The sequence below is a fragment of the Artemia sp. Qi Xiang Cuo genome, chromosome 10 (genome assembly GCF_049724085.1).
Source record: "Artemia sp. Qi Xiang Cuo chromosome 10, ASM4972408v1, whole genome shotgun sequence".
Taxonomy (NCBI): domain Eukaryota; kingdom Metazoa; phylum Arthropoda; class Branchiopoda; order Anostraca; family Artemiidae; genus Artemia; species Artemia sp. Qi Xiang Cuo.
Genome location: NC_142803.1, coordinates 74,628,321 through 74,643,702, shown reverse-complemented (window position 1 = coordinate 74,643,702; position 15,382 = coordinate 74,628,321). Strand labels below are relative to the sequence as shown.

The window sequence follows — 15,382 nt, the reverse complement described above, 5'->3', positions numbered from 1 at the left end:
CAAATGGCATGTGGCCAATAGCCAAATGGCAAGAATAAAAAGAGAACATACCCGAGGCCTAAGAGTCAAAACGCAGAGAAGACAACCATCTTAACTAAATGGTCCTTAAGAATCCTTTTAAAAGTCCCAAACGAGTGGGGTCTCTGTACTGAAAATGGTAGGGAAATCCACACCTGTTGACAAGCAATGAGGGGATTGAAATCTGACCGCATAGTAGGGGTAGGAGGAATGCAGATATTATATGAATAACGAAGGCTATATGAAGCTGAACTGTAATGGCTTTTCCTCTTTGGATATAATCGATTAATACAGTTCCATGGCTATCCTCGAAATAGACTTGCCATCATTTGCTCTGGCTACCGACTGATGTACTCACTTTTCAAATATAATAAGTTCGTATGCACATTTTTTATGAGTGGGGCCAATAATAATATCTTTTTTGGGGGGGGGCGAGGTGGGTATAAATAAAATCAGTTAACTTTATATGATAAATTGGATAATCCCAAAAACTTAAGAAAAATAATTTTTTTTTGGGGGGGAGGGGTGGTGACGAGCCCCTTCCCCATCTTGTTTTTGTCTTTGATATAAAGTAAATAATTGACGCTAAACCCCTGATTTGTTGCGCCTAAACTGCACGAAAAAGCGTTCAAAACGTTTATTTGAGCTTTTTTGGTCTAACGTGAGTATACGTGACATTTAACGCGTAGACAGCTTTTCCATGCGTAAATCGTAACTCGTAGACGTGGAAATATCGTCTTTGAACATGTTCATCTCTTCTGCTATCATTCTCGCCTTAAATCAAGGGTCATCTAGCACCGTTTGGTCAAGTTCATTGTATACCAAAGTGGGTTGGCCACAATAGAATTCAGAAGCTTAAAATATAGCCATAGTGCATATAGTGCAGAGTCCTTGGACACAACATCTAACTCATCTTGGACTTCCTTGGCGTTTTGCTTTAGAAAACAAAAATTTAACGACAGTTCGATTTTATTTTTTTCATTAGAGTTCTTACATTAATTTGCTCAAGTGATTATCATATTGTAATTGCTTGTCCAAAATGGCTAAAAATATTGATGTGATCCTGTCGAAAGTTGCGCAATCCCATTACCCAATCTTTATTGACAGGTTCTGCCACTTTCACGTGAAGCCTAGAAACTTTTCAGACAATCCTCGCAGTCTAAATCCTTAAGACATGCTTTTTGTTCTTGGACAGTTATTATTTGTTCTTTTTCAATGTTTCCAAGGATCTCAGACTTCACCTGTTCCAATTGTTATGTGGCATGGCATAGGTACTTTTTTGAACTCAGAATATTCTAATTAAATGTCTGAATAAGTGGAAAACCTATTCTAAGCCCGGCCAGGGCTGGATAAAGGGTAATTAGAGAGGTTGTGTCCTTTTGGACCCCGCATTTGAAAGACCTCTGTGTTACCATCAAAATGAACAACAACAAAAATCTTGAAACTTAAAGCAAATTGATTTTGACGATGAGGGATAAATTACGAGCTATTCAAATAATTAAAAATATATTTATTTTAAGTTTGCTGGACGGGTTTTATTAATGTATTTATTATTATATAATATATTTTACAATATAGGAAATTGATGCCCGTAAAACATTATGTCAAATTTATTGAATTAAACTACTATACATATATTACTGCGCAAACTACTAATTTATTTTATTTAAATATTTAATATATATATAGAGGGCCCCGAAAAAAATACAATCGAGCCTGGCACCTATTCCATCCGGTCCTGCTACAACACATCTTAGTGGTGTATCATTTTTCAATTTAACACTGCACAAATCTCGATAGCATGGAATGCATGTCCCATTATGAGCTATTCACTATGAATGATTATTAAATAAAAAAAACAAGTTGTTTTATCTGAAAGTAAGGAACGACGTTAAAACTTAAAACGAACAGAAATTATTCCGTATGTGAAAGGGGCTGTCCCCTCCACAAAGCCTCGCTCTTTACGCTAAAGTTTTTTATTGTTTAAAATATAAAGTTGCGAGAAAGTCATACTTTAGCGTAAAGAGCGAGGTTTTGAGGATGGGACAGCCCCTTTCATATACGGAATAATTTCTGTTCGTTATAAGTTTTAACGTCGTTCCTTACTTACAGTTAAAAAAACTTGTTTTTTTTTAATTTTTGAACGTTTTTGAATTAATGCAGGTTTTGATTTTGGCTCACTGTACATGAATAATTACAACAAAATTTTCAGATTAATTTTACTTTTATTCGGTTAAATGGCTTTCTCGAAACTTGTTTAATTTTATTTACGGACGTTTTTATTAGCAATAAATATACGTAACTTACGAATACTTACGAACTTCTACATTCATATATATTTAATACGTATATTAGGGGGTTCGTCCCCTAGTCAATACCTTGCTCTTTAAGCTAAAGTTCGAATTTTGTTCCAATTCTTTAAAAATGACCCCTTAATCACAAAGGCCATTAATTAGAATAAATAGCTCTTATGAAAATACTAAAAATCTTTGGCTTAAAGAGCGAGGTATTGACTAGGAGGTGAGCCCAATCATATACTTAATATTTTTTGTTCGTTTTAAGTTGTGATGTTGCTCCTTACTTTCAGTTGAAAAACTTGTTTTTTTTATTTAATTTCTGATCTTTTTTTAATAATGCTGGGAAACCCGACGCTCCCTTCATAGCAATTTCCCTTCCCCCATGTAATCTTCCTTCATGGAAACATCCTCCCATATAACCCCCGACACACCCCCTTGCCCCAGTACCAGAAAAATCCCCCTGAAAACGTCTTTATACTTCCCAATAACCAATACTATATGTTAACATTGGGTGAAATTCATAACTTTCAGCCCTCCCCCCGGGGACTTCGGGGGGTTAAGTCATCCTAAAAGACATAGTTATCATATTTTCGACCATGTTGAACAAAATGGCTACCTCAAAATTGTGATCGAGTGACTTTGGGAAGAAAATGTGCGTTGGAGGGGGCCTAGTTGCCCTCCATTTTTTTAGGTCACTTAAAAAGGGCACTAGAACTTTTAATTTCTGTTCCAATGAGCCCACACACGACACTCTAGGACCACTGGGTCAATACGATCACCCCTGAAAAAAAAAAAAAAAAAAAAAAAAGAAAAAAGAAAAAAAAAAAAAACAACAACAACAACAAATAAACACGCACCCGTGATCTTTCTTTTGGCAAAACATGCAAAATTCCACATTTTTTTAGATAGGAGCTTGAAACCTCTAGACTCTGATACACTGAATATGATGGTGTGATTTTCATTAAAGTTCTATAACTTTTAGAGGGTCTTTCCCCCTTTTTTCGAAAATCAGCCAAATTTTCTCAGGGACGTAACTTTTGATAGGTAGGACTAAACTTGATGAAACTTATATATTTTAAATCAGCATTTAAATTTGATTCTTTTGATGTATCTGTTGATATCAAAATCCCGTTTTCTAGAGTTTCGGTTTCCATTGAGCCGGGTCGCTCCTTACTTACAGTTCGTTACCACGAACTGTTTGAAACTCTGATTTCAATACGTTGTGAAACTTAGATTTATTAAAATTTTGGGTTGGCTTTCTCTTTAGTTATACTCTCCCCTCTAACGCCTAGTTTTCAGAGGCTCACGGGGCAGGAGTTCGTAAATGTTTGGTAATTGTCAGTATTCATTCCCGCTTTCACGAAACACTAGATTAAAAAATATCATCATTCTATTCCTCGCTAAACACTTAATCAAATATGATGGTCACCACCTCAATAATTTTACTGATCTTGTGATTTTGCATTATTTTTGTGCCTATTTATCATCAAAATTTGTTTCGTTATGCCTAGTATGGCCAAACAAAAGAAAAATCATTAGGCCTAACATTTTTATTTAACCTTGGGCTATATCTGGTCCAATTATGACGGGGAGGATAGGGCAAAATGCAACAACGTCGATTATTAGCATTTGTAAAGGGAAATTACATCGTATGTTTTTTTTTCTATTAACTTTAAAAACATTTTCCTCGATAAAAATTATCAAAGAAGAATAAAGAGCTGCACTAAGCCAAAGATGAGCAGAAATAAAGTCAAACAATTTTTCAAACTTAAAACAGCAAAAAAAATCACTATCAACAAATAAATTAAACTCAAAACAGAAATTGCAATAGATAACCAAGTCAAACTCCAAACGAGCAGAATCTACCACAAAGAGTGGTTGGGCTTTCTAAGGACCAGATTATAGTTTAAACTTTAGGGTACTGAAAACAGAGTTTTGTTTCAGCAGCGATTTTTTATTTCTCATAACATAAAAAAAGAAAAACAAATCACAATTATAGCCAAATTACTGAAAAACAAAACGAATTAACGTGGACCGATAGTATACCAAATTTTCATTCCTGAAAGTCCTAATAATTTTGCATTTTATATCGTTAGTAAGAAAATATATTTGAAATGTATTTTTTTTATTTAGAATTACTATGGACTCAACTCCAGGACTAAAGCTTAATTTTTCGTAAATGGAAAAGCAGTTTGGTCTAAGAAAGTATTTAGGACTAAAGTTCTTGCTTAACTTCCTTGAAGTAATGATTCTGGGACTGTTTTAACTTTGAATATTAGTTTTACTGATAGCTCTTTATTTGCAAGTCTTGTTTTATTTTTATATATGCTTTGCTGAGAATAACCCTTGTATTTTAAGCCGAAATATTTATTAAGGATAACAAAGTTCACTACCTTAGATTAATTCCCCATGTTTTACCTTTTGTTCTTTGTATGATGGAAAGGCAGTGTAGACTTAGTCTTGATGTATGTATTGCTTGGTTCTAGGTGTTTACCCCAAGGAAAATACCCTCCCGCAAAAATACCCCCTGAAAATACCCCCACGGAAAATACTGCCCAAGAAAATACGCCACCCTCCCACCCCTCAAAAAACACCTCTCCCCCATGGAGAAAAACCTCCAACTCACGGAAAATAGGGTTTTCCAAATTTGAGAATTTTATTTGAGTTGTGTTTTTTCAGTTTAGTTGAGAAGTGCTAAGGAAAGTGAAAAAGAGGAATTTAAATACTATTATTATCTTAAAAATTAAGAAAAAAAAATTATTCAATTTCTGTACACAATTTCATCAAACATTGCCTGAACAAACTTAGTCACTACTAGGCCAGTACTATTATTCCTTCCCCCCTTATCACCAATAATTAAGGTGTAGACTGAAAATATACCTGAGAACTAAAAGAAATTAAACATCAAGTCCCAAACAATCATTTAGTTGAGGAGGGGGGTAACTCTTCTCATATATGTACGTAATAATTACTGTTCGTTTTAAGTTTTAATGTTGCTCCTTACTTTCAGTGGAAAAAACTTGTTTTTTTTATATTTGATCGTTTCTTAAACGGTAATGCTAGGATATCTGGCTCCACCTCCACAGGCAAATCCGAAAAATTCAATCTTTGCGAAAATTTGCCCCGGACAATTACCTATAACATCACCACGCGTAAAATTGAATCGGTGAAGACAAAGCAAGACATATGAAGAAATTTTGTATAGGAATTCTGGAAAATTAACCACAGTGTAAAATTTCCCACGAAAAGTTCGTCCCCTGGAAGCTTCCCTCTTAATGGAAGATCCTCCCCATGGGAAATCCTCCCAGTAGGAAAACTCTACCAGATTCAGCGTATCAAATAACCCGACTGTAAATGTTTCAAGCTCATATCTGCAAAAATGTGGAATTTTGTCTTTTTTTGCGAGAAGAAAGTTAACGGATACATGTTCATTTATTTTTTACCCCAGGGGTGATCGTATCAACCCAGTGGGCCTAGGACATCGGGAGAGGGCTCATTCTAATGAAATTGAAAAGTTCTAGTGCCCTTTTTAAATTAGAGGGCAACTAGGGCCCCTCCCGCACTACTTTTTTCCCAAAATCGTTCGATCAAAATTTTAAGATAGCTATTTTGTTCAGCAGAGTTGAAAGGCCCAAAAACTAAGTCTTTGGAGATAAAACGACCCACTATGGCCCCTGGGGAAAGGTTTTTAAGTTATAAACTGTGCCCATTGTTTACGTATAGTATTTGTTACTAGGAAGTAAGCATGCATTTTGTGGGTGGAGAGGGGAGGAAGAATTTTCTGCTGGGAGGATTTTCCACGGGGAGAATCTTCCATGTAGAGGGAAGCTTCCAGGGGACGAACTTTTCGGGGGAAATTTTACACTGTAGTGAATTTTCCAGAATTCCTATACAAAATTTCTTCATATGTCTTGCTCTGTCTTTACCGATTCAATTTTACGCTTGGTGATGTTATTGGTAATTGTCCGGGGTAAATTTTCGCAAGGATTGAATTTTTCGGAATTTGCCTGTGGAGGTGGAGCGAGATATCCTAGCATTACCGTTTAAGAAACGATCAAAAAAAACAAAAAAAAACAAGCTTTTTCCACTGAAAGTAAGGAGCAACCTTAAAACTTAAAACGAACAGTAATTATTACGTACATATATGAGAAGAGTTACCCCTTCCTCAACACCTCGCTCTTTACACTACAATTTAAGTTTCGTTTCAATTCCTTAAAAACGACTTAAACACAAGAGTCGTTTAATTAGAACAATAAGTAACTTTTTTAAAATGCCGAAAAACTGTAGCGTGAAGAGCGAGGTTTTGAGGAGGGGGCAAACCCTTCATATATGTAATAATTTCTGTTCGTTTTAAATTTTAATGTTACTCCTCACTGTCAGTTGAAAAAAAAAACATTTTTTTACTTAATGAGGCTTAGAGACACACATTTTTCTAAACGCAATGAAAAAAGTATATCATGGATGCTCTTCCAATGCAAGCAAAAGTTGACGGCATATTTTCACGGAAACTGTCCCTTATTAAGTTGTTTCCCTTGTGTTTTCTATAATTATATGAACTTTCTTGTGTAATAACAACTGCAATATTTACTAATAAACAAATATGTATTTAGGATCACAATAAAAAGCTGATTCTTTGATTTAATGTTATCAATAGTTAGGCTCTTATACTTTCGTCCTTGGCAAGGATCGTTATTTTTTAATTTGACGTTTTTTTGCTACTCCAACCAAATCATACAAAAAAAATGTTGGTGGAAAACTGGAAAGGGGTCACTCAGTCACAAAATAGAACTTATATTTTCCATATTAAGCGTCAAAATCTATTGGCTGGCAGCCAACAATATGGCAACACATTTTTTCATGGTTTTTCTCTCTTCTACTCTCTTTCCTTTGGTTTTCTTGTAAAAATATTATAGTCCAAATTGCCAGGGGGGCATGCTCCCTGCCTTTCCTGCCTTCGCCCATGACCAATGTAGCACATAACTAACATGTAAACAAATAAGGTTTTCATGGAAATGTTGGTAATATAAACTTCGATGGGGGTTGATTGGATTCGAAATCAGAAGTTCTAGTGCTCTTTTTAAGAGTCACAGTGATCAGAGGGCAACTAGCTCTCTCACGTCATATTTCCTCCAAATATATTCGATAGGTACTTTTGAGATGGCCATTTGTTCAAAAACAGTCAAAAATCACATAGCAAGGCCTTTGGGGTTGACGATATCCACCAGAGTGTGGAGAGCAAGGGTGGTAAGTTATACCCAAGGGGCATAAAAGTTTCCTATAGAAAAGGTGGCTGTGTGGACTTTAGAGGAGGCTTCTTTGGTTGAAATTACAAGGTTCTAGTTCCCTTTTAACCTTGTAGTTTTCAGGTCTGAATAGAAGTAACATAACTCTTAGTAGGCAAAAGATATTTTTATTCTAATCTCCTTGGTACTTTAAGCCACGTTTTTTAGGCGATACCTGCTGTAATCCACATTTTCTTGGCCGAATCAAAAATGTGATCGAAGAAGAAATAGATGGCGTCTATGTTCACTCAATCTCCATAGGTGATGGCTTTGCAAGGGTATATTCTCTTTTTTTTCTCTCCCTCTCTTTCTCTCTCTGTCTCCGCCTTTCCTTTCTCTTCCCCTTTTATTATATCTCTCACTCCCTCCCTCCCTCTCCATCCCTCTATTTATTACTCTCTCTATCCCCCTCTCTCTCTCACTTTTGTGTTTGACGATTTGGTCAGACTAGGATCTAAACCGTAATTCCTTTCGAAAACCTTTTTGTAATGGCCTTAATACGCTCTGTGAAGAAACTGGCCGTACATAACAAACGACAATAGCGAAGAATGAAAAAATGAATTAAAGACAGAACCAAACTCGGTGAATTTCTAGCCATCGAACAAAAGAAATAGCAAACCTGAGGTTTCGATAAAAAATTTTGCGAGGCCACCTTTTGTACAAAAAGAAAATAGCCTTTAAAAATATTAGAGCCACGCCCAATCAAATAAATTGATTTGAACACATCTCAAAATTATCCGTGCAAGAACAAGCTGGTCCATTTCGCCGACATTCGAGTTTGAAAGAATGTGTAAGCAGTTTGCTTACTGATCCATTTTGGCTTCTAGTTAACTTTGTAGTTGTATACAAAATCCATGATAGGTTTTGCCAAGCTAATATCGGAGCATAGCTAAATTATTTAAGGACGTGATAGGTATGTTTTATTATGAGCAAAAAGTAAAAGTAAAAAAAAAACAAAAGTAAAGATGCATTTTATTGTCAATAAATACTGTTTCTCCACTAGAATGATTGAGATATACGTGTGTAACCGCAACTTTATAATTATATGTACGGTATGACAAGAATGTTTTGTGAAGTTGTCAAAAACAAACTCTAAATTGATCAGTTACTATTGCTCAACGTGAAACCCGGTTTTACATAGGGGTGATCGGGGTGAAACCAAACTCTCTCAAATGCTCAGACGCCATTCGGTGAAAAATTCTACAAAAATTAGTAATAGTGCCATCTAACCTTAATGTTAGAAGGAAGAATTCCTAGTTTAGTTGATTGATCCTTTCAAAAGTCTAACTGCAAAAACTGTTTTAGGTAGGTCATTTTGTCTGGCACCTTGAACATTGGTGTTTTAAGCTGTAAATATGATACCGGAAAGTTTTTCTCTTGTTTTTGTAAATTCTCTTTTCAAACAGTTCGTGGTAACGAACTGTAAGTAAGGAGCGACCCGGCTCAATGGTAACCGAAACTCTAGAAAACGGTATTTTGATACAAATAGATACACCAAAAGAATCACATTTTAATGCTGATTTCAAATATATAAGTTTCATCAAGTTTAGATCTACGCATCAAAAGTTACGTGCCTGAGAAAATTTGGCTGATTTTCGAAAAAAGGGGGAAAGACCCCCTAAAAGTTATAGAACCTTAATGAAAATCACACCATCATATTCTGCGTATCAGTAAACCCTACTGTAGAGGTTTCAAGCTCTTATCTACAAAAATGTGGAATTTTGTATTTTTTGCCAGAAGAAAGATCACGGGTGCGTGTTTTTTTATTTTTTTTTTTTCCCAGGGGTGATCGTATCGACCCAGTGGTCCTAGAATATCGTGTGAGGGCTCATTGGAATGGAAATTAAAAGTTCTAGTGCCCTTTTTAAGTGACTAAAAAAAATGGAGGGCAACTAGGCCCCCTCCCACACTCATGTTTTTCCCAAAGTCACCCGATCAAAATTTTGAGATAGCCATTTTGTTCAACATGTTCGAAAATATTATAAGTATGTCTTTTAGGATGACTTATCCCCCGAAGCTCTCGGAGGGAGGGCTCAAAGTTATGAACTTTACCCAATGCTATCATATAGTATTGGTTATTGGGAAGTATACAGACGTTTTCAATGGAGATTTTTCCTGGTAGTGGGGGGGGGGGGGTCGGGGGCTATGTGGGAATCTTTCCATGAAGGAAGTTTTCATGGGGGAAGGGACATTGATATGAAGGGGACGCCGGACTTCCCAGCATTATTTAAAAAAAGATCTGAAGTTAAATATAAAAAAAACAAGTTTTTTAACTGCAACAGCAGCAACATCAAAATTTTAAACGAACAGAAGATATTACATATATGATTGGGTTCAACCCCTAGTCAATACCTCGCTCTTTAAGCCAAAGATTTTTTAGTACTTTCATAAGAGCTATTTATTCTAATTAACGCCTTTGTGATTAAGCGGTCATTTTTAAAGAATTGGAACAAAATTCAAACTTTCGCTTAAAGAGCAAGGTGTTGACTGGGGGGCAAACCCCCTAATATACGTATTTAAAATATATGAACATAGAAGTTCGTTACGTAAGTTAATTCGTAAGTTACGCATATTTATTACTAATAAAAACGTTCATAAATAAAATTAAACAACTTTGGAGAAAGCCATTTAACCAAATAAAAGTAGATTAATATGCAAATTTTGTTTTAATTATTCATGTACGGTGAGCCAAAATCAAAACCTGTATTTTTTCAAAAACGTTCAGAAATTAAATAAAATAAACAAGTTTTTTTAGCTGGAAGTAGGAGCGACATTAAAACTTAAAACGAACAGAAATTATTCCGTATATGAAAGAGGCTATCCCCTCTTCAACGCCTCGCTGTTTACGCTAAAGTTTGACTTTCTCACAACTCTATTTTTTTTTATACAATAAAAAACTTTAGCGTAAAGAGCGAGGCGTTGAGGAGGGGACAGCCTCTTTCATATACGGAATAATTTCTGTTCGTTTTAAATTTTAATGTCGCTCCTTACTTTCAGTTAAACAAACTTGTTTTTTATTTATTTAATCATTCTAGAATCGAGAAAAAGTGGCATTCTCAACATTTTCTATAATGCTCTTAAGCCAGGCGGCTTGCTCTTTCAGATTATAATGGAAGGATGATCCGAATATTTTTGGGGATTGAACCGGACGGTGTCTGGTTCTACCGTACATGAGCAAGACTTGATGATTGTTATATTTCTTTGCTTACGACCATGAGTCTTAAATCTTAAATGATTTTAATCTTAAATCTTAACTCATGAATCAGTTTCTATATTCAATAAGCAAAGAGACTGATTGTAAAAAAACTCCCACTTGACCACTTCAAATTTACCAAAGCAGCATTTAGCCGAATAAAATAAGAAAAAAAAAGATATCTTGTGAATTTCAGCGGAATGTTCAATCTTATCTCATATTTTTTTCTCCTTCTTCTTCATGTTCAATTCTTCTTCTTCTTAATGTTATCTCTCTCTCTCTCTCTCTCTCTCTCTCTCTCTCTCTCTCTCTCTTTCTTTTGATAAGAAAGAAAAATATCAACCCCGACCTTCCATACGTAACTATAGAATTCAGACCCGTATCCTAGAATTTTTTCGGGGTGGGAGTGGGAGGGTGTCTTAGATCAGGAAGGTGCCGAGAAAAAATGATGCAATTCTTAATAGATAGGATAATTTTGGAACTGTAAGTTTAAATCGGAAAGTTCACGAATAAAGTCGTAAAAATTACTGCATTAAGAAGTCGATTGAATCACTTGTTTCTCGAAGGAGTTTGTTTCTTGAAAAAGTCCATTCCGACCGTTGCACATTACAGTCCACCTCATCGCAATTCATCTTCAAGAAGCGCTGCCTTTTTTGCGCCGCAGTTGTAGACCTTGTAGTTGCTTATAAAAATGGATATGAAGCATTTCTGGTACATTCAACTGGCATGGATATGAGAATTTGAGAGCTTTGTGAACTAAAGAATGACCAGTGGGGGAATGCCATCTACAGACGAGTTTGCTCAATAAGTGATTTTCATGCGGCAGATGCGATGTACCACCAGAGGTTTTGTAATAGCTTTCGAACGTTCAGACATATCATGGCTCAGTTTAGCGAGACTGATAAACCAGATATAAAAAAATTGACCAGTGGGGGATAGACGTCTAAAGACGAGTTTGCTCAGTCAGTTATCTTCATGCGACAGATGCGGTGTACCACCAGAGGTGTTGTAATAAAGAAAATGACAAAGAGCAAGTGACATTGGATAATCTTTTTGATTTTAAGACAGTATCCGGTTGTGAAGCTTACTCGGAGGTCTACATAAAAAAAAAGTTTCTTGAGCATTATGGTGATCAGATTATAATTACTACACTTGATGGGTCAGCTGAAGTTGTTACTCGGAAAACGACAGCATCAAGAATGCTTCACGACTTATCTAAGGTTAAAAAAAATGAAAACAAAGAAAACAAGAAGAAAGAGCTTATAAAAGCTCCACCAATTTCCAAGCCTTGAAGATTCAGATTGGCCAGCACAATTTTGATATCGTATTTTTTCAAGCCTTTCTTTACAAGCATTTGATTTTGTGACATGAGATTTCCCCTTTAACATGTGATTTTTCCAGATTTTCGGAGGTCGAATTTTCAAATTCTTTTCAAAAATTTATTAATCCTTAGTAATAAGTGGTTTAATTTTTTTCGTATATGTTATTTAGTCTTATAACCAATACAGAATAAAACTTTGATAGGTAATCTTCTGAATTTCAGATTTAAATAACTAAAGCTTTTATTTTTGCTTTTCATCTTGTATTGCTAAAATATACTAGTATTAGTGTTCATATTCGATTGATTTCGTGCCTCAATTCTCGAATATGGGGTTTTCATTTTATGCCTTTTTCAATAATTTAATCATGTTGAGTTAGATATAATTTATTATTTTTGTATATGCTATTTAAACTTACGACTACTAACAACGAGGCAAAGAAAGAAGCTAAAGCATAGTTTTAAAACAAGGTATTATCGGAATAGAAAAAGAAAGCAGAGACAATTCAAGCCATGAAACTTCATTACTAAAAATGGTAAATCATAACTTTCAAACAATGAGGCCTCTATAAATTCTGTTTTTATTAAAAAAATACGTACGAGTCTGGCCATTTATTTTTTTTATACAATCTTTCAGTATATTTATATTTCCAGTTTTTTTTATATTACCTCTTTAATTTAGCTAGGTGCTTATTTATAGCATGAGAAAGTCTTTCAGGAACAAATTTAGGTAAAAACTTTAAAAAGAACTTGGGAAAAAGCCGTGAAGACATAAAGGGAACCTTCGAATAAAAAAAAAACCTTCAGCAGAATTTTTAAAGAAGGAAGAAACTTGCAGAATTTTTAATTGAAAAATTCGTTAGACAGGCTTTTTTAAACTCAAAAACACTTAAAGGTTATTTTCAAACATAGAACAACTTAAAATACAGGGAATACACGAAGAGAATTCTTAAATTCTGGATTTCAAAAATTCAAGAAATCCCGAATTCAAGAAACGTGTGATGCACAAACCTACGCAAGCAAAAAGACCTTTCCGGTACCACTCAGTGCCAGAGTTACGTCTTTGCGTTGCGTTACAGCACGGTGTAGAAATGTATTAGTGGTTAGTCACGTCGTTCCGTAGAGGTAGAGGTTCACCATAGCGTCATGTAGTAGCAGGAAGCAGCCAAGGTGTCATACAGCGACAGGAATGTCGTTTTGTTTGCAAATGTTTAGTTTGGTTTGACTTATCTGTGCTTTATTGGTCTATTCAGAAGTTGTTTTGTTTGAAAGTTATGGTTTGATATATTTAGTTTTTCTGTTCCCTGATTTGACCTATTTAAACTTTCTTTATCTATTTCAATGATGCCCAGTTTGAAAATAATGGTTTCCCATGCTTAATCTCGTAATTTTATGGTTTGACCTGTCTGTGCTTTCAATGTCTATTCCTAAGTTGCCCTGTCTAAAAGCTATAGTTTGGAGCATTTAGTTATGCTGATTCATGATTGGACATGCGTGTGTGCTTTCTTGGTCTATTCCAAAAGTACCTTGTTTGAACGATATGATTAGATATGTTCAGTTTTTCTATTTGATGGTTTGGCTTTTCGGTACATTCATTGCGTATTCAGAAAGTGCCTTGTTTCAAAGCCATGATTTAATGTGTTCAGTTTGGCTTTTTCATGGGTGACATGCCTGCGCTTTAATTGTGCATTGCAAAGCTGCTTAGGTTGAAAGTTATGGTGAGGGACATTTGATTTTGCTCTTTCATAGTTTGGCTTGTCTTTGATTTTTTTTTGTTTATTTCAACGGTGCTTTGTTTAAAAGTTATGGATGGATATGTCTAGTTGTGCTGTTTTGGGGTTTGACTTGTCCTTGCTTTCTTAGTCTAATCTGAAGTTGTCTTCTTTGAAGCTTACAATTTGATTCCATTAGTTTGGCTTTTTAATGATTTGACTTGTCTGTGCTTTCTTTGTATATTCCTTATGACCCCGGTAATTTGTATAGTCCTTTAACCCTCTCATCTGTATTTCTATACTGGCCTAAGACTTGGTTTTGTATTTCCAGCCTTATTGGTTTCACCTACCTCTCTTTTTCCACATATGACTTTTTTTGATTTTTTCATCCTAGTTTTGAGCTTGTTCGCAAGCTTCTTGGTCTCATATGACCTTTTTTGTTCCTTACGACTTCCTTTGACAACATTTGGATCTTCCATCCGTGCTCTAACTTCATACTATTTGTTCTAGTCTTTTTGCCAAGCCTCTTGGTGTCATCTGGCTCTCTTTTCACAAAAATGACTTTCATTACTCTCTTATTACTTACTGTCTTTTTCTTAATGCTATGTGGTCTTTTCCAAGCCTATTAGTCTTTTCTGCCCTTACTTTCCCACATACGATTTCCTTTGATGTCTTATTAATTGGTCTAGTATTTCCAAGCCTCTTGGTGTCATTTGGCCCTACTTTCCCTATACAACTTGCTTTAACTTCTTTTACCTTGTTCTACTCTCTTACGTTTTGGTTTAGTGTTTTCCAACCCTCTTGCTCTCATCCGGCACTCTTCCAAAAACCTTCCTTAACACAGTTTCTGTTTTTGTGGTTTATAAAGAGGGACATCAGAGTTTTAATTATGTAAATTTGAAATTCAGAGAATTACCCTACGAGATTTTATCGCCTAATGCCCATGACATTAACTAATGTATGTTAAAAAAAAATCAAAACTACCAATTACCCTTCATAATTAAATTATTAGAAAAAGCTACAAAATTAGAACTAAAAGAGTCTGGAATTAAAGCTTGAAATCAATCGAATGTAAACGCTTATATCAGCATATTGTAGGAAAACAAGGTGACTAGCAGAAAATCAGAGCTTCTTCTTATTTAAATCTGAAATTCCGATAGTTATACTAGGAAGTTTTTATCCTTTAATGGTTGTAAGACTAAATAGCATAGACGGAAAACGTATTTAGCCTCTCACTGAAAATGATAAATTATTTTTAAAATCTTGAAAATCAGAACTCTAAATTCTGGAAATAAAGCTTGAAATCAATCAAATACGAACGTTTACAAAAAAGGTATAGAATGTGGCATTGGACTTTAGAGTCCTTACCGGTGATGCTGATCTCTGTTTCCTGGCCCTTCAGCCAAGAAGTGCAATGGGTGGTTGGGATATGAACATTAACGTCGGCAAATTCTTGAAATACGAGCTAAAAAAAACTCTTTTCTCACATTACACTGTTTCTTAGGAAATTCATAAAATACAGTTTTCGGATGAAGAAGTTTTCAAATTATTCTAAATCATAT

At 35.1% G+C, this 15,382-nt stretch overlaps 2 protein-coding genes across 2 annotated transcripts in view; one reads left to right on the top strand and one right to left on the bottom strand.

Moving 5' to 3' along the window:
- The window catches only part of LOC148948161 (palmitoyl-protein thioesterase 1-like), a 635,005-nt gene that overhangs the window by 531,453 nt on the left and 88,170 nt on the right, over positions 1 to 15,382 (bottom strand). The gene's annotated exons all lie outside the window — the stretch shown is intronic.
- Positions 1,192 to 15,382, top strand: part of LOC148948162 (palmitoyl-protein thioesterase 1-like) — a 46,093-nt gene continuing 31,902 nt past the window's right edge. Inside the window, exons 1-2 of the mRNA XM_089095209.1 lie at positions 1,192 to 1,289; positions 7,766 to 7,875. Of these exons, the coding sequence (XP_088951335.1) occupies positions 1,193 to 1,289; positions 7,766 to 7,875 (207 nt within the window). The 5' untranslated portion in view covers position 1,192. The remainder of the gene's footprint in view (positions 1,290 to 7,765; positions 7,876 to 15,382) is intronic.